The sequence below is a fragment of the Ovis aries genome, chromosome 19 (genome assembly GCF_016772045.2).
Source record: "Ovis aries strain OAR_USU_Benz2616 breed Rambouillet chromosome 19, ARS-UI_Ramb_v3.0, whole genome shotgun sequence".
Classification (NCBI taxonomy): domain Eukaryota; kingdom Metazoa; phylum Chordata; class Mammalia; order Artiodactyla; family Bovidae; genus Ovis; species Ovis aries.
In genome coordinates this window covers 42,699,609-42,718,396 of record NC_056072.1, presented here as the reverse complement: position 1 = coordinate 42,718,396, position 18,788 = coordinate 42,699,609, and the positions used below count along the sequence as shown (strand labels likewise).

Here is an 18,788-nt window from a genome sequence, read left to right as displayed (position 1 = left end):
ATAAATCTAACTGTACACCATTAATTTTTCATTTCCAATGGTACTCTTATAAAATTTTTATTAAATAACAAAATATGCCTAATACAATAAGCTAATACAATAAGTATTTCCTTGAACTCAGTATTTATATTTTTGGCAGACAATTCAAGGCTAGTCTACTCCAATTCAGGAAGCATGTGATTTTTTCCCTTGTGATGGAATGAGCAGAGTTACAATGGCATAGTCTTCAAGACCAAAGGAAGTCGCCTCCATTTCTCCAGGTCTAAGTCACAGAAAGTGTAAGGTATGTAGAGTGTTCAAATGGGTGGCTTCTTACTAAATACGGATCCACAGAGCTAGATTTGTATTCATAGATAGTTTTTTAAAAAGCACACAGCTAAGTAGCTGAAGTTATTAACAATGTTATGATCTTTGGCAAACTATGGATGAACGATAATGAAATGGAAATTGTGGGGCCAGTGCCAATAAAATATGATCATAAAGTCTGACTAATTCACAGTAATTCCTTTTCTAGAAGTCTAAGGAAAAGTAAATACCATCTAGGAATATTCTGGCAAAGAAAGTGGGTTAAGTAAAAAGAAGCAGTTTAAAAGGCATTCTTCTGACCATCAGATTTTATTTTTAATACAAATAGGTAAGAAAAGAAAAAGCATCTTTTAAATAAGTTTTCTGTGTACCAAGCCATCATTTATACATTAACACTGCAAAAATTTGAATAACTCTTAATTCATTTACATAAAAGTATATGAAGTAAACAATTATATACAGGATGAGAACCAGCAAATAAGTAACAATTTAAAGTCCTACAATCTTGTCTCTATATTAATTCCTTCACAGTTCTGAAAAGTCATACCCATCTACATAAAGAATGTAGGCAGTCCTAACATTGAACATTATGTACAAACTGACTTCATCTCTCTTAGTTCTTTCTGATCCTGTAGGCCTGCCAGAGACACACTTGTGACGCCAGCTTAACAGAATCAGAGCTGCTATCCTGCTCCACCTGGGGCAGCCATCCTTGGCCCTGGAAGCAGGCGTTATACCAACTCGTAGTACTTCCCAGTTTGGGGATCAAAGTAACAGTTCAAACATGGGTCATACAGCAGAGTCAGCACTTCCTCATCCTCTTCCACACTCAGCTCCTCTTCACCTGTGGGGACGGGAAGCATAGTCATGTTAGCTGCTGGCCTCGCTGGGAATTCTGAAACTGCAACAGAGAAGGGCAAGGGAGCGGGAATCACCATTTGTCCTGGAGGACCATCCTCGTGTGGGCGGGACATCAACGCTGGGAGGCAGGAGCGCTGCGGATGTGACGGCTCTATACTTGCCGTGTAAGATAGAGAAGAAATGGTGATCAGAGGGGCCAGATTCACTATAAAGCAGGAGAAAAATGAGTGTGCAGAACTGGCAGGGAGGAGAAAAAACTAAAGAAGAGGGCCAAAGAACTAAAGAGTTATGCTAATTAGGGTTGAACGGGATTCAAAATTTGATTATCTTTGATTTTCGCAGCTCTAGCCTTCTTCATGGGCTAGAGCTGCAGAAATGCCAAACAGTGCAAATGAAGTAATATAGTAAAGAGCTCAATCCCCATTCATACATCCTAAAAAGGCTACCACAGAAACATGAATTAAAATAACGTTTAGATATATAAGCTGTGCAAAGCAAAGAACACATGAGGAAAACAAGGTCAGATGATCTGTAATTGTATTAGTGGTAGCAAGTTGTGTCAAATTTGCTGGGAAAATGAACATGTCAAATTTTTTTCCCTGTGATAATTATTTAGATGATTTGGTTGTAGAGAATGCCTATTGCCTAAGTTATTAGAAAGGTTTGGTTGGTTTTCAAGAAATGAAAACAAAAACAAAAACAAAAAGCTGTTTTACTAAAATGTTATGCTCAGCACTTGTGTACCTTATGCCATCACCAGCAAGCGAGTGCCCTCTGGACTTCTCAAAATATACAGGGTAGGAATTCAGAGGCTGGGAGAGCAAGACTTCCCTCAGTTGGAGACTCCCAGAGCAGGCTCAGGAAGGAGGAGGTGATGAAGACACTACCCCTCTCTTTTTTCTTAGCATGGGCTATTTCGGACCAAAGAAAATCAAACCTTTGGCCTGCAAGCTCACCAGGTCAACTTTGGATAGGGACTGGATGGTGGGCATGGGCATGGCTGGCCCATAATAGAGACTCCGTAAATACTGAGCCCTTTTGAAAGGGGGAATCAGTGACTGTGAAACAAAATCTGTGGTCTTAAGTGTCCTGCCCATGAAACAAAAGCAGCTACTAAAGATTAATGAAGAGTTAACTGGGTGTGGCTAAGAGCACCCCTGGGCTCTGGAATCCAAGGAAGCTGGGGATGGATGGGAGAGCACTGTTCACCACCCGAATGCCCTTCAGCTCAGTTCAGTCACTTAGTCATATTTGACTCTGGGACCCCATGGACTGCAGCATGCCAGGCTTCCCTGTCCATCACCAACTCCGGAGTTTACTCAAACTCATGTCCATCGAGTCGGTGATGCCACTGCATCGCCTTCTATCTCTGCCTTCCATCTTTCCCAGTAATCTGGGGTCTTTTATCAAACTGCAGGTCAGGTTCCAATTCACATCATTCAGTGGCATTTGGTAGTTTCAGTTCAGTCACTTAGTCCTCTGGGATGGACTGCAGCATTTCCTGTCCATCATCCGGAGTTTACAGTCCATCGAGACCATCTCAAGTAGTCTTCAAATGAGTCAGTGGTTTCAAAGTCCTTCCACAGTCCTTTGGAACCTCAGGGACTCTCAAGAGTCTTCTTCAGTACCACAGTTCAAAAGCATCAATTCTTTGGCACTCAGCTTTCTTTCTGGTCCAACTCTCACATCCATACATGACTACTGGAAAAACCATAGGTTTGACTAGATGGACCTTTGTTGGCAAAGTAATGTCTCTGCTTTTTAATATGCTATCTAGGTTGGTCATAGCGTCTTTTCCAAGGAGCAAGCATCTTTTAATTTCATGGCTGCAGTCGCCATCTGCAGTGATTTTGGAGCCCCCCAAAATAAAGTGTCTCACTGTTTCCATTGTTTCCCCATCATTTGCCATGAAATGATGGGACTGGATGCCATGATCTTAGTTTTCTGAATGTTGAGTTTTAAGCCAACAAAAGCTTTAAATTTTAAAACTCTACCAACAATGACATTCATACAAAAATTGGGTGATATTATGTATACTTTTATATTGAAATAAGTGTTTTAAACTTGCATAAAAGGTTTTGTTTTCATTATAACTTAATTTTCAAAGCCTCCAACTTATATCATTTTGCCACTGTAATCTCTATGTAATGAAATTATCATATTGTTAAGCAATTACGAGTATGATGTCAAGCAATGGGAAATGTTTTGAAAGGTAATTATTGTGCATGGGTATAGGGTAATTTTCAATTATATTCTTGGATAGCACATAGTTTGTTTTTCTCCCAAATGCTAAATTGCTCTATTTAAAGACTGGCTACAGAAACTTTACAAATTAAGAAATAAAACCATTCTCTGCTACCAGAGAAAAAGCATCTGGACAGGGGTCCAAATTACGTTTTTACTCTTCTTCACATAATAAAGCCATTACTAGTGAACTAAAATTGCCTTTCAGATAATAATATATTTACAAACTTTCAGCTTCATCCACTTTGAAGTCGGCTAACAGCAATAACAGAAGGAAAACCAATGGAGCCAGACCAAACACAGCAATAATAGCTGCCCTCCCCTTCGTTAGATCAATGTGAGCAAATAATTCCTCTAGCTCACCTTCTGAAAGTCAATTAATATAAATGCTTAATTATCTATATTTGAGGCATTTAAACTGTAGATAATAGAAAACCTATATGCACAAGCTCAGTCTTCAAGCTTGAAAATAAATGATGTGGCACCAGTTTATCAGATTTAAAATCTCACAGTCAAGACATTATACTTGATTTTCGATTTTCTGACGCTGCCATCTAGAATTTTTTTTAACAAGTTAATGCATTTTCTCTCTTATAGATCTTGAGAACTGATTGACTGTATTTTTATGTGCATACCAATGCACTATGGTTTAGACAATTCAATGGTGGGGGATCACCACTGGGAACAGGCAGCCTTAGGATCAATAAAGATGGCATTTTAGATACTATTCTGCTGAGGACCAGATGCTGGCAAATTCTTCCATCAACTTCTATCACAGTGGGGCAGAATTACCTTTCACTAAAACTCGAGAAAGTGAACTGTTGCGATCTGCTTCTCAGCAAACATGTGCCCTCAAATGAGAGAAAGGTAAATGGCCGAAAATGCAATAAAAAGATGAAAGGTACTTTCTTCTATTAGCAAGCTGTATTGTCTTGTTGGGAAGGCAAATGATGTTAACATTATAGTTCAGGTTTCATTTGGGAAATAAGTACATCATTCCTTTTGTAAAATCTAGTGGCTATATTTTACTTGGAACATGCCATTTAAAACAACCAGTTGAAAAATTTGGATGATTACTTAGGAATTTCAGCAATTTGATTCTTTCCAGGTAGTCTCTACTTATAAATGTGATTCAGATGTGAACTTGTATATCAAAGCATCATGTTGTCACCTTAAACTTACATAATGTGACATGTCAATTATATAGTAATAAAGCTGGGGAAAATCTCACAAACCATATATGCACTTGTAAATGTGTGGCTTACCATTCTGAATGCTTTCTGTTGCACATGAAGGAAGGTCCCTAGTCAGACTGTTGAGCTCTGAAGCCTACAAATCCCATAAGAGTCTCCAGTGCCTGATTTCAGACAAAGTGGCAGCGCTGAAGACAGGTGGAAGTGCATCCCAATTCCAGCAATGGAACTGAGGACCACACCCTGGGTCAAGACCCTTCTGTTGTACACCTGGGGAACAAATAGGTGTGGGCAGTTCTGGAAGAGGGAGAGAGACTCAGACATCCATTGGTGTGTTCACTTCTCTGCTAGAGGGTTCACGTCCAGTGTGCCACAAAAGAAGATATTTCTTTGTATAGTATCTCCCCACCTCTAATCACAGGAAAATGGGATAGAGCGCTGGGTACAAAGCAGGCACTTAATTAATGCTGGCTTCTATTCCTACTCTGATTGCCAATATTGCTTTTTTTGGCAGAGGGTGGGTGGGGGGAAGTTCTCCTTTGCATTTTAAATAAATCTTCAAGATATATGGAAGATCCAAAGAGTAGACCAAGTGATCTTCCTATTTCCCATAGGCAGAAGATTCACTCATTCTACTCATCAAGCATTTATGGAGCATTTACAATGTCCTATGGGTTCCCTGGGGGTTTAGATGGTAAAGAATTTGCCTGCAATGCAGGAGACCCAGATTCAATCCCTGGGCTGGGAAGTTTCCCTGGAGAAGGAAATGGCAACACACTCCAATATTCTTGCCTGGAGAATTCCATGGACAGAAGAGCCTGGTGGGCTATATCCATGGGACCACAAAGAGTTGGACACAACTGAGTGACTAACACATGTGCCATGTTAAACACTGTGGGTACCATGGCTGTTCAATGAAGCAAGATGTCTGGTGAGATAACTAATAAAACAGATTTTGGAAGACTGTTTTTAGATTCAAGGTATTAGGTAAATGTCAAATAACTTCATGGTGGGAAATAGGACTATCAAAGGATTCCTCTGTTGGACCCAGGACAGGTGGCCATGCTCCCCTCTCTCTGGGTAGCTGGGAGGCATCATGAAATTTCTATAAATTATTTACCAGTAATTTGGATATTATATGCATAAAATAAGTGTGCATGAGTGCTAAGTCTCTTCAGTCATGTCCGACTCTTTGCGACCCTATGAACAGTAGCCCACCAAGCTCCTCTGTCCATGGGATTCTCCAAACAAGAATACTGAAGTGGGTAGCCATTCCCTTCTCCAGGGGATCTTCCTGTCACAGCCTCCTGAGGCTCCTGCATTGCAAGCAGATTCTTAACTGCATCTGCTGTCTATTTGTGACTTGTGGAAGAATAACTAATGTTCATAAAGGAACATCTTCTGTGGCTCTGCTGAACAAAAGGTACAAGGATGTTATTTTCATGAGACCCTGGCAACTCTAAAAGGTCTTCACTCAAAATCCACGGAAACTGTAAAAAAGGTTTACAGGCCTGAAGAGAGAGGCATTATTATTCCATTTTGGAGCTGGTAAGCATGAATAATTTAAGGGTCATATTTGTAAAGGAACAAATGTCAAAAACAAATTGACAACTATTTTTCAGGCAGTCTGGCTCATTTTCAAAAGGTCAGTTTGGTAGTTTTCTTGAGTAAGTTCTGAAATCTTAACTTCCCATTTTTAACATTTTCCAGTCTCCAGGAAAACACATTTTTAGGAAGCGTTAAGGGCACCCGTGCCCATGGTGATTGATATTCGGCAAGTGTGTTGTGGCCCAAGAGGAACAGCTGACAGCTGCCTGCTTCTCCATCCAGTCGAATGCCACGGAGCTCAGTGTTATTCCTGCTGGCTGGTTGCTCTGCTGGGAGCTGGGCTGTTCACTTTATGGCAGAATTCACACACTTGAGACATTCTGGCCAAACAGAAACTGTGGAATTTGTACTGAATGAAGAAGGGGCTCCGGGGCCTGTATAATGCATGTGTTTACTTCTGCATGGCCTGGGGCAAGTATTCCAGAGTTGTCTGTTGGTCAGGCCATCTTCCCGTTATGCCACTAACTGCACAGGTACGTCTCAGCCTCTCAGTCTCTGATGGATGTGGTGGTTCATCACATCACTCTCCTGCTTTAAGTCCCAGGGTTCATGTGTAAAAGAGGGTACAATAGTACCTACATATCTGTAGGCTAATTCTGAGAATTAAAGTGTACATGGAGGCCTGGGTCAAGGAAGGTGAAATAAATGTTTTTGTTATTTTTACCTGAGAAGTCTCAAGATGGAAGAGACTCTTTCCTTGTGAATCAGTCTTCAAAATTACCTTCATGTCCTAGTGTGATGGTTCTTCAGAAAGGCACTCCTGTGGAAGAAACCTGGACCCAAATTCTAACTCTGATTGAGCATTTGACCTTGGGCAAGGCTACACTGAGGGCAATGGACTACATAGGTGTTTGAAACTGGTTCATTAGGGCCCCATGGCAGGGTTCTGAGACCCTAACTCGCATTTAGTCAGAGAGGTTCTACTTGTAACTACTTTACATATTGGGATTTCAGATGAGATTTCATTTGACAGAAAAGTCTCTTCATTGCTTATACATAAAGAGCCACTGCATACAGTAACCTACCAACTGTTTGAACTGCTACAGTGTATGGGTAAGTTCAATACTCTCATTGTTCCATTTTACAGATATACCAAAAAACGAACTGAGGAAAAGTTGGATTTCAATTAACTACCTTGATTTTTCTTTCAAGGTTATTGTTACAAGAAATTACCAGTTGGATGACATTTCTCTCCCTCTTTCCCTCCCTTTTTCCTTTCCTGTGTTCTAAGGAGAACCCAGAGTATCTGTTATAATGTATACCAGAAACTGCACAGGTACTAGGGATCTAGGGGTGCGTAAACTGACAGTCTCTGCTTTTAAAAACTCTTAGACTACCTGGGAAAAAAGACAATAAACAAGTAAATGAATCACGAGTTACAAACTGTGAAAAGGCTGTGATGAAAAGATACAGGGTAAAGTGAGAGACTGACTGACTCATAAGATCGTCTAGAGAGGTCTTTGAGAAGGTGGGCCCAGCAACCACCCAGGCCCGTCAGTCCCACACTGGAGTCATTCTGCTCTTCATTCGGCCCCTCACTCCCTTGGCCTTGCCCTACATCTGGTCAACATGGTAAGTGCACCCCTCGGCGACCCACCCTGCTGGAGGGAGTATGGCCACCAGTTATTTGCGACAAGACTGCACAGGATGGGGAGTCAGGGCTGCAACAGGTGACCAGAGATCTGCCCTTTTTTTTCCCCTGAAAGAACTTAGCTACTCAGCCCTTGAGATATTTTCATTTGCTTTCTTGTAGATTAGGAACTCTCAACAGAAAAGTTATTTTTCAGTTGCTGGTTTTATATACAGTATTTTTTGATTAGGTAATTTATTTATTTGGTTTTAAACCACAAAAGGCGGCTGAGAGGAGCAACCCCACGTCCAAGGAGTGGCGGCTTTGTGGGGGCAGGAGGGCCGAGAGGAGCTAATCCACATTCAAGGTCAGGAGGGGTGACCTTGTCCTAGGTAAGGAGCAGTGGCAGCACTTTGCTGGAGCAGCCGTTAAGAGATAGCCCACGTCCAAGGTAAGAGAAACCCAAGTGAGATGGTAGGTGTTGTGAGAGGGCATCAGAGGCAGACACACTGAAACCATAATCACAGAAAACTAGCCAATCTGATCACACGGACCACAGCCTTGTCTAACTCAATGAAACTAAGCCATGCCATGTGGGGCCACCCAAGATGGACGGGTCATGGTGGAGAGGTCTGACAGAATGTGGTCTACTGGAGAAGGGAATGGCAAACCACTTTAGTATTCTTGCCTTGAGAACCCCATGAACAGTATGAAAACGCAAAATGATAGGATACTGAAAGAGGAACGCCCCAGGTTGGTAGGTGGCCAATATACTGCAGGATATCAGTGGAGAAATAACTCCAGAAAGAATGAAGGGAAGGAGCCAAAGCAAAAACAATACCCAGTTGTGGATGTGACTGGTGATAGAAGCAAGGTTCAATGCTGTAAAGAGCAATATGCATAGGAACCTGGAATGTTAGGTCCATGAATCAAGGCAAATTGGAAGTGGTCAAACAGGAGATGGCAAGAGTGAATGTCGACATTCTAGGAATCAGCAAACTTAAATGGACTAGAATGGGTGAATTTAACTCAGATGACCATTATATCCCTTAGAAGAAATGGAGCAGGCGTCATGGTCAACAAAAGAGTCCAAAATGCAGTAATTGCAAGCAATCTCAAAAATGACAGAATGATCTCTGTTTGTTTCCAAGGCAAACCATTCAATAATCACGATGATCAATGCCTACGCCCCAACCAGGAAAACTGAAGAAGCTGAATGGTTCTACGAAGACCTACAAGACCTTTTAGAACTAACACCCCAAAAAGACGTCCTTTTCATTAGAGGGGACTGGAAAGCAAAAGTAGGAAGTCAAGAAACACCAAGAGTAACAGGCAAATTTGGCCTTGGAATATGGAATGAAGCAGGGCAAAGACTAATAGAGTTTTCCCAAGAGAACGCACTGGTCATAGCAAACACACAACAACACAAGAGAAGACTCTAAACATGGACATCACCAGATGGTCAACACCGAAATCAGACTGATTATATTCTTTGCAGCCAAAGATGGAGAAGCTATATACAGTCAGCAAAAACAAGACAGGGAGCTGACCGTGGCTCAGATCATGAACTCCTTATTGCCAAAGTCAGACTTCAATTGAAGAAAGTAGGGAAAACCACTAGACCATTCAGGTATGACCTAAATCAAATCTGTTATGATTATACAGTGGAAGTGAGAAATAGATTTAAGAGGCTAGATCTGATAGATAAGAGTACCTGATGAACCACGGATGGGAGGTTCATGACATTGTACAGGAGACAGGGATCAAGACCATCCCCATGGAAAAGAAATGCAGAAAAGCAAAATGGCTGTCTGAAGAGGCCTTACAAATAGCTGTGAAAAGAAGAGAAGTGAAAAGCAAAGGAGAAAAGGAAAGATATTCCCATTTGAGTGCAGAGTTCCAAAGAATAGCAAGGAGAGATAAGAAAGCCTTCCTCAGAAATCAATGCAAAGAAATAGAGGAAAACAACAGAATGGGAAAGACTAGAGATCTCTTCAAGAAAATTAGAGATACCAAGGGAACATTTCATGCAAAGATGGGCTCGACAAAGGACAAAAATGGTATGGACCTAACAGAAGCAGAAGATATTGAGAAGAGGTGGCAAGAATACATAGAAGAACTGTACAAAAAAGATCTTCACGACCCAGATAATCACAATGATGTGATTACTCACCTAGAGCCAGACATTCTGGAATGCAAAGGCAAGAGGGCCTTAGAAAGCATCACTACAAACAAAGCTAGTGGAGGTGATGGAATTCCAGTTGAGCTATTTCAAATCCTGAAAGATGATGCTGTGAAAGTGCTGCACTCAATATGCCAGCAAATTTGGAAGACTCAGCAGTGGCCAGAGGACTGGAAAAGGTCAGTTTTCATTCCAATCCCAAAGAAAGGCAATGCCAAAGAATGCTCAAACTACTGCACAATTGCACTCATCTCACACGCTAGTAAAGTCATGCTCAAAATTCTCCAAGCCAGGCTTCAGCAATATGTGAACTGGGAACTTCCAAATATTCAAGCTGGTTTTAGGAAAGGCAGAGGAACTAGAGATCAAATTGCCAACATCCTCTGCATCATGGAAAAAGCAAGAGAGTTCCAGAAAAACACCTATTTCTGCTTTATTGACTATGCCAAAGCCTTTGACTGTGTGAATCACAATAAACTGTGGAAAATTCTGAAAGAGATGGGAATATCAAACCATCTGACCTGCCTCTTGAGAAACCTATATGCAGGTCAGGAAGCAACAGTTAGAACTGGAAATGGAACAATAGACTGGTTCCAAATAGGAAAAGGAGTATATTGTCACCCTGCTTATTTAAATGCAAAGTAGATCATGAGAAATGCTGGGATGGAAGAAGCACAGGCTGGAATCAAGATTGCCGGGAGAAATATCAATGACCTCAGATATGCAGATGACACTACCCTTACGGCAGAAAGTGAAGGGGAACTAAGAAGCCTCTTGATGAAAGTGAAAGAGGAGACTGAAAAAGTTGGCTTAAAGCTCACCATTCAGAAAACGAAGATCATGGCATCTGGTCCCATCACTTCATGGGAAATAGATGGGGAAACAGTGGAAACAGTGTTAGACTTTATTTTTTGGGGCTCCAAAATCACTGCAGATGGTGACTGCAGCCATAAAATTAAAAGCCACTTACTCCTTGGAAGGAAAGTTATGACCCACCTAGATAGCATATTAAAAAGCAGAGATATTACTTTGCCAACAAGGGTCCGTCTAGTCAAGGCTATGGTTTTTCCAGTGGTCATGTATGGATGTGAGAGTTGGACTGTGAAGAAAGCTGAGTGCTGAAGAATTGATGCTTTTGAACTGTGGTGTTGGAGAAGACTCTTGAGAGTCCCTTGGACTGCAAGGAGATCCAACCAGTCCATCCTACAGGAGACCAGTCCTGGGTGTTCATTGGAAGGACTGATGCTGAGGCTAAAACTCCAATACTTTGGCCCCCTCATGCAAAGAGTTGACTCACTGGAAAAGACCCTGATGCTGGGAATGTTGGGGGCAGGAGGAGAAGGGGACAACAGAGGATGAGATTTCTGGATGGCATCACTGACTTGATGCACATGAGTCTGGGTGAACTCTGGGAGTTGGTGATGGACAGGTAGGCCTGGCGTGCTGCAATTCATGGGGTCACAAAGAGGCAGACATACTGAGCGAGTGAACTGAACTGAAACCAAAAAAAATTAAGAAGTGAAAACTGTGGTTGGGCTCTGGGGCCAGGCTGCTTATATTTCAATCCCAGCTCTGCCTATGACTAACCTTGGGCAAATTAGTCAAGGGCTCCTATTCTCAGTTTCTCTGGCTGTAAAAATAACAACTGCATATACAAAAATAGTATCTTCCTCATTGTGCTGCTGTGAGGACTGATTTTTTTTTTTACATATTTTTTACAAGTGAAGTATAGTGATTTACAATGCTGTGTTAGTTTCTGGTGTACAGTGATTCAGACATATATACGTATATAAACATATATATATATTATTTTTCAAATTCCTTTCTATTATAGTTTATTGTAAGACAATGAATATAATTCCCTGCCTATACAGTAGGACCTTGTTGTTAATCTATTTTATATACAGTAGTTTTTATATGTTAATCCCAAACTCCTAATTTACCCCTACCCCACCTTCCCCTTTGGTTAACCCTAAGTTTGTTTTTTGTGTCTGTGAGACTGTTTCTGTTTTGTAAATAGTTCATCTGTATCAAATTTTAGATTCCATATATAAGTGACATCATATAATACTTGTCTTTGAGTGACTTACTTTTGAGGACTAAATCAACCACCAAGCACAGTGTCTGGCATATGTTAAATGCTGAATTAATAATTAATGATAAAGACTGAGCAACAGGTACCTAGGAAGATTCCCAGACTGCCACACCTGTGTGGCCCCCTCCTTCTGATGATACATACCTGAGCTTGAGCCCAGTATTTTTCTTTGACAAACATTTTATAAGAACAGACGGAAACAAGTTCAGTGCATGCTGTGTTGTTTAACATGAAGCCAATGACATGCAAAGATTAAGCAAATAAGAAACTCTACTTTTTGATGGTCTTAATTAGCTACAAACTATCTAAGCCTATCAGAAAAGGGAAAGGCTCAGAAATGGAAATCTAGAGTAACAGGGAGAAGGGGTGCCAGATCTGGTTAACATTGGCCAGGACGTTTCTACAGTCCTCTGAATATAATGTGTTTCTTTGTCTTCAATGTAAGTTCTATTTACCTTCAACATAATTTGAGCTCTTGCTGTCAAGACATCACTTTGCAAAGGCGACTATAAGACATCCTTTTGGCCACTCGTCACCACCATAGGTCTTTGGTGCCTCTGCTTAAGGACCAGATTCTCAGTTCCTGTGGCTTATTCAGGACACTTATTATTTGCCCCCTCACAGCAAGGTCTCCTCCTGACAGTCAAGATTCTGTTTTTCTGTCATAAGTAATTATAAATGTACACCTCTAAAAACAGTCTCAATTTGAGGGGCATCATCTATTTCAGACCGTAAATCACAGTGACACTGCCATCACTTGGGCGGCCTAAATGCACAACTCAGATGTATCAGCTCTCACTCTGGATTCTCCGTACCTGAAGAAAAATGGGATGCTCCACTTTTTCCCTGGGGCAGTTAGGGAAAAAAATAAAACTGGCAACTTTGTTTGAATAATTTATCCTGGTTTCAGTTCCTTTTTTTTAAAGAGACTATAGACAGAGGGCACCCATCTTTAAAATCCAACTTGGAGAACAATCTCAGGGAGTCCCACTCTGATGTTGTCTGTGACTCTGACTATGCATTTTAGATCTCTCCCCACCCCTCCCATCTCAAGCCCTCTGATTCCACTAAAGATTCTTTTCTGTTCCTCCTCTACAATGCTGCTGACAGCCACGTTCCCTGCTCACAGTCAGAATCTAAACAGTTCATCTTAGAGGCTCTCATCAACAAAGAGAACCCCAGGCAAATTTTCATTCCTGCTTCCTTTGAATTTTTCCATTACTAATACAACCCATTATAGCTCCGTGTCAACCTCTGCTTTAATAAAAAGGCTGTATCTCTGTATTAACAAAAACATGGAATATTTGGTCTGCCTTGTAACAGTACTAACAGCTGGCATTTTGTAGGCATTATTCCAAACGTTTCATATACAGTACACCTCACTGAATCTTCATGAAAAGCTTGCAGGTGGGCACCATCTATTATTAGTCTTATTTTATAAAACTGAAATTCATAAAAGTCACACAGCAGGAATTGCTAGAGCTGGAATTCAGATGAAGGTCAATTTGACACCAAAGCCATGCTCTTATGCTTTAAATTATATTTTGCCCAGGGATTAACCTTCAGGAGAACAAGAACAATTTCTCTTTTAAATTCCTTTTAGTTGCAAAGAACCTATCACCCTATAAAATGAGGCACAGATTACCTCATTTTCAATGTGTGAGTCTAAGTGATTATCATTTAATAAAAATAGTGGAATCTCAAAGTGATTGATTTTGTCTATTTATAGTTAATTATTTTTATTTTTTTATGCTTGGCATTTTTCATATTCCCACCTTGAACACTCGAGCTTCCAGAAGAATCCTGATGCCGCTCTGCGGACTGTTGACTGGGAGGAACAATCGGTGGGCTCAGCATATTTAACCAGTCCCTAAAAAGAAAAGAAGAAAAAAATGAACCACATGTTTGTAATTCTAGATATATAGATTTTTACCTTTCCCCTGGATTTTTAACTCCCTGGAGCTTTCACAAAGAAACATTTTTCTTCCTTCATACTTCGGAAAATAAGGTGTCCAGAAATTAATATTCAGTTTTATAAATCTGTAAATACAAAGTCAGTTACTTCACTAACTAGTTGTTCAATAAACATACCATCTTAATGATGACCACTATTCCTTTGAAAAACACAGTATTCATCTTCAGCTATAGCACAGCTCCTCTCACCTGAGAAACTTATTTAAACAAGTCAGAAGAAATACAGAGATAAAGCTCCTTAGGACCTTTGCATAAGAAAGCCTGACAAAGCCACCAGTCACATGTCATGGATGACAAGAATCCACTCAGTGATTCAAAAGGGAACTTAGTCTTGGAGCTGTCTGGACCAGCCATGATGGTGGGAGCTGGTATGCATTTACTCCAGGGTAGGGCAAAAGAGGAGGCAGGGGAGGGCAAAAGAGGAGAGAGAGGACCGTTGGGCCCTTGAGTGGCTCAATACTTGAGTTCTCCCAGTGTGAATGGGGGCAAAACCACTCCATAAAGACCTCCTACATTCCTCGTCCCTCTGCCTACAACTTCCAACCTCATTTCCCAGTCTCTTTACTTTCCTTCTTTCCATTATTCTGTCTCCCTGTTCCTCTAGCAGATGCCTGGGTGGGGGCGACGCAAGTTGGCGACATTCGGAAGGCATGTCACCTTGTGTTCTGATTCAAGCCTTTCTCATCTCTAAACTTGCTACTGAGCTTCCTCGCGGGAACAGAGCATAAAAGGGAATGCAAAGGATTTTCCAAAGTGAATTCTGTTTCTCGCATTGATGTTAACACTCTGTATCACTGACCTTATTCTTCTCAAAGGGGACATGTCCTCATGACCCCAAATTTTCTTTCTAAATTTCTGTATTTCCTGCTGTCTTCGTCTACAATGGGAGAGAGTCCCAATAAGAAACTAAGAGGGCTGGCTCCCCAGGCCAATCCTGGCCCCATGTTTCCTAAATGTAAGAACTTCGCCAAGTCACTTATAACATCACTAGGCCTTATCTATAAAAAAAGAGATAATTGTTACTTAAGTTATTTTTTGGTTAAGATTAAATGAAAAAAACAAAAAGGATGAAAAACTTTTGGTGTGGATCTGGGTACAGAGCTGCACTCAAAAAATTTCAGCTATGACTAATACCATCTTCATTATCAATGGAGTTAACAGAATGGCTTTACCTACAATGATAAACCAAGGCAAGACTGGATTCTGTTGGAATTAAACCAGCAAAGAACTGCAGAATGATTTCAAGTCTGTACAGTAGAGGTTTTCTTTGCAAATCATTCACTCTTCTTGTATAAAAAGTATCTTACTGTAAAAATTATCCAGTTCATATTTGTATTATCTTAAGATACTTTTGCTCACTCTTCACCTTAGCTACCACCAGGCTATGGCTAGCGAAATAAGCAAAGTGAGTTTGCTGTGAAATTGAATTTCAAAATAATACACTAAAGACACCAGAAAGGATTTGTCACAGATTTCCAAGCTAATGGGACATTTTCTGATAAGCACCTTTTATTTAGTCCATTTAATTATAGCAGGCCAAAAAATTCCTACATTGTAGAAAATTACAAGGTCACATACAAATTACCAGCCCAGTGACCTCATTACTTGTTAAGAGAGATGGAGAGCAAGGATGAACAGGAGAAAAATAACCCCCTAAGCGACAAATTAGGAACTTGACACAATGGCTGTAGTAGCTTCTAGCCATGGTCCATGGACATCCAGGAAAAAGTAGATGCTATAAAAGGTAAGACATTACTTCTTAGGCCAATGATTTGGTTAATGTTGCTTTTTTTTTTTTTTTTTGTTAGCAGTAGCTATAAAAAGTACAGGTTACTCTTTTTGTGATTTTTTTTTTTGTGCTTGTTTTAAAGTAATTTCAGGGACTTCCCTGGCAGTCCAGTGGTTAAGCCTTTGCCTTCCAATACAGGGGGTGCAGGTTTAATTTCTGTTTGGGGCGCTCAGATTGCCCAAATGCCTTGTGGCCAAAAAATAAAAACACAGAAGCAATATTGTAACAAATTCAATAAAGACTTTAAAAATGGTCACATCAGAAAAAAAAAATCTTATCATGCTGAGGTTTGACAGAAAACAACAAAATTCTGTAAAGCAATTATCCTTCAATAAAAAAATAAATTAAAAAAATAACTTAAAGTAATTTCAGATTTATAGAAAAGGTTCAATAACAGTACAGAGAACTATATCATCCTTCACACATACTCTCCAATTTAAACATCTGGTCACATTTGCTATCTATCTATCCATCATCATCTCTCTATCAAGGGTTGGTAAAGTATGCCCATGGGCCACATCTGGCCCACTGCCTGCTTTTATAAGACCTGTAAAACAAAAATAGTTTTTATCTATTTTAATGGTTAAAAACATTAAAATAGTAACATTTTGTGATACATGGAATTTATATAAAATTCACATTTCAGTGTCCATAAATAAAGTTTCATTGGAATATAGCCATGTTCATCAGTTTATGTACCATCTATGACAGCTTTTGTGCTATGATTCAGAGTTTAAATATTTGTTATCTGGCGTTTTACAGAAAATGTTTGATGGCCCCTAATCTATAACCATGAGCTCATATTGATTTCTCTAATACTAATATAATACCACAGAGTTATTTTCATCTTTCCCTTTTCCGCATTTGTAACTCCCTTCTGACACTTAGAAAACTGCCTTCCATTAGCCTCAGTATATTTACTTATTTTCTGGAGTACAGAACACACCAAAAGTAGTGTCAGAATTGTTAAGCAAACAAAACAGCCAATAAACCCACCAAACCTACTCTCTAAAATTCTGTTTATGGTTCTTTTTATCTTCAGTCAAAATACCATGTTCAAAATTTACTTACGCTAGTACTTTTTTTTTTTTTTACTGCTATTATTAGTAGTATAAACTAATCTACTAATAAAAATAGTAGTATTTTTATAAATGTTTTTTATAAACATTGCTAATATGAGTAGTATTAGACCATTATTACCATATTATTAATATTATTTTAATTAATTTTAATTGGAGAATAATTACTTTACAATCTTGTGGTGGTTTTTGCCATGCATCAACATGAATCTGCCAAATGTATACATGTGTCCCCCAACCTACCACTTCAGTGTGGTTATATTATTCATTTGAAATATAGCTAGTGTCATTTGCTTCTGTTTGTATTATATTTTAGGTCTTTCCCCTTGATTTTTATTACGTTTGCTGCAAGTATGTATTAAAATATTAGTTCAAAAGTCAATGTTCACAGAAAGACATAGTTAACAGATTTCTCTCATCCCTTCCAGTTTGTTTCTATCCCCTCATCACTTCAACACCATCCCTACCCACTCCTCCAGAGGTAATCAATTTCATTAGTTTTGGTATCTCTACCTTTCTTTTTGCAAAAATTCAGCTGATACACACCTATTTTTCCATTCCTCTTCTTTCTAATGCAAAAGGTACAATACTATAATCACTCTTTTGCACTTTCATTTTTTTTCCAACTTAAAATATAACTGGGAAATTATTCATACCAATTCATAGAGAATGTCATTTTTTTTTAAACAGCTGCACAGTACTCACACTTGTGTGTGTGTGTGTGTGTGTGTGTGTGTGTGTGTGTGTTCAGTTATGTTTGAGTCTCTGCGACCCTATAGATTGTAGCCCACTAACACTATGTGCGAAGAGTTGACTCATTGGAAAAGACTCTGATGCTGGGAGGGATTGGGGGCAGGAGGAGAAGGGGATGACAGAGGATGAAATGGCTGGATGGCATCACTGACTCGATGCACGTGAGTCTGAGTGAACTCCGGGAGTTGGTGATGGACAGGGAGGCCTGGCGTGCTGCGATTCATGGAGTCGCAGAGTCGGACACGACTGAGCAACTGAACTGAACTGACTGACCACTATGTTCCTTTGTCCCTGGATGGCAAGAATACTGGAGTGGGCCATTTCCTCCTCCAGGGGATCTTCCCAACCCAGAGATCGAACCTGTGTCTCCTGGGTCTCCTCCATTGGCAGGCAGATTCTTTACCACTGAGCCACCTGGGAAACCGACTCCACGAAGTGGCATACATTTATTTCACCACTCTCCTTTCTTTGGGCAAGTTTTAAATATTTTGTGATTATTGCAATTCATGCTATAATGAATAACTTTGGGCATTTTTTTGTATACTTGAAGATACATCTTCAAGGTAAATTGCTGGAAGTGGGATTACTGCAACAAAAGGTAAATGCATACTCGGCTTTGTTAGATACTGACAAATTTTCTTCACAAGGACTGTACCCTTCAGCATTCCCACCAGCAACATCTGAGAGTGCTCATTTCCCAAAGACATGTCACAATACTATGTAGTCAAGTTTTTATGCTTTCCAATTTGAGGGATAAGAACTAATATCTTATTTAATAATTTCATTTTTTAAAGAACAATCTCTTTTTATGGGGTGACTTGTTAATAAGCAGAAATGTGTAGTCTAGCACCTATACTTTACATGTTTATATTTTTATAGGAGATATTTAATGCTAAGTCATTGTTTTGACCCTTGATCAATTCATTTAAGCCTCTGTCTTCTCAGAAGCAGGCCACAAACATCTAGGGATGGGGGAGTGTCAGTTCAGGCTCACTCACACAGGTCGAGCCCTAGCTCAGTTCTGAAATGTGTCCTTGGCCTGCTTCTCACTCTGGCTACCTATGGGCTGAAACCTGCTCCTGCTCTTTGTCTCGCATTTCCGCGTTGTTTGGACTTGATACTCTGTTTTGTTTG

General features: G+C 40.0%; 1 protein-coding gene across 8 annotated transcripts in view; it reads right to left on the bottom strand.

Moving 5' to 3' along the window:
• Positions 1-599: 599 nt before the first annotated feature.
• The window catches only part of CFAP20DC (CFAP20 domain containing), a 260,347-nt gene continuing 242,158 nt past the window's right edge, over positions 600-18,788 (bottom strand). For all 8 annotated transcript variants that reach the window (XM_012099769.5, XM_042235990.2, XM_012099779.5 and 5 more), the window contains 2 exons: positions 13,835-13,929; positions 600-1,150 (listed from right to left, as the gene is read on the bottom strand). In XM_012099769.5, coding sequence (XP_011955159.1) covers positions 1,038-1,150; positions 13,835-13,929 — 208 coding nt within the window. In that variant the 3' untranslated portion in view covers positions 600-1,037. The remainder of the gene's footprint in view (positions 1,151-13,834; positions 13,930-18,788) is intronic.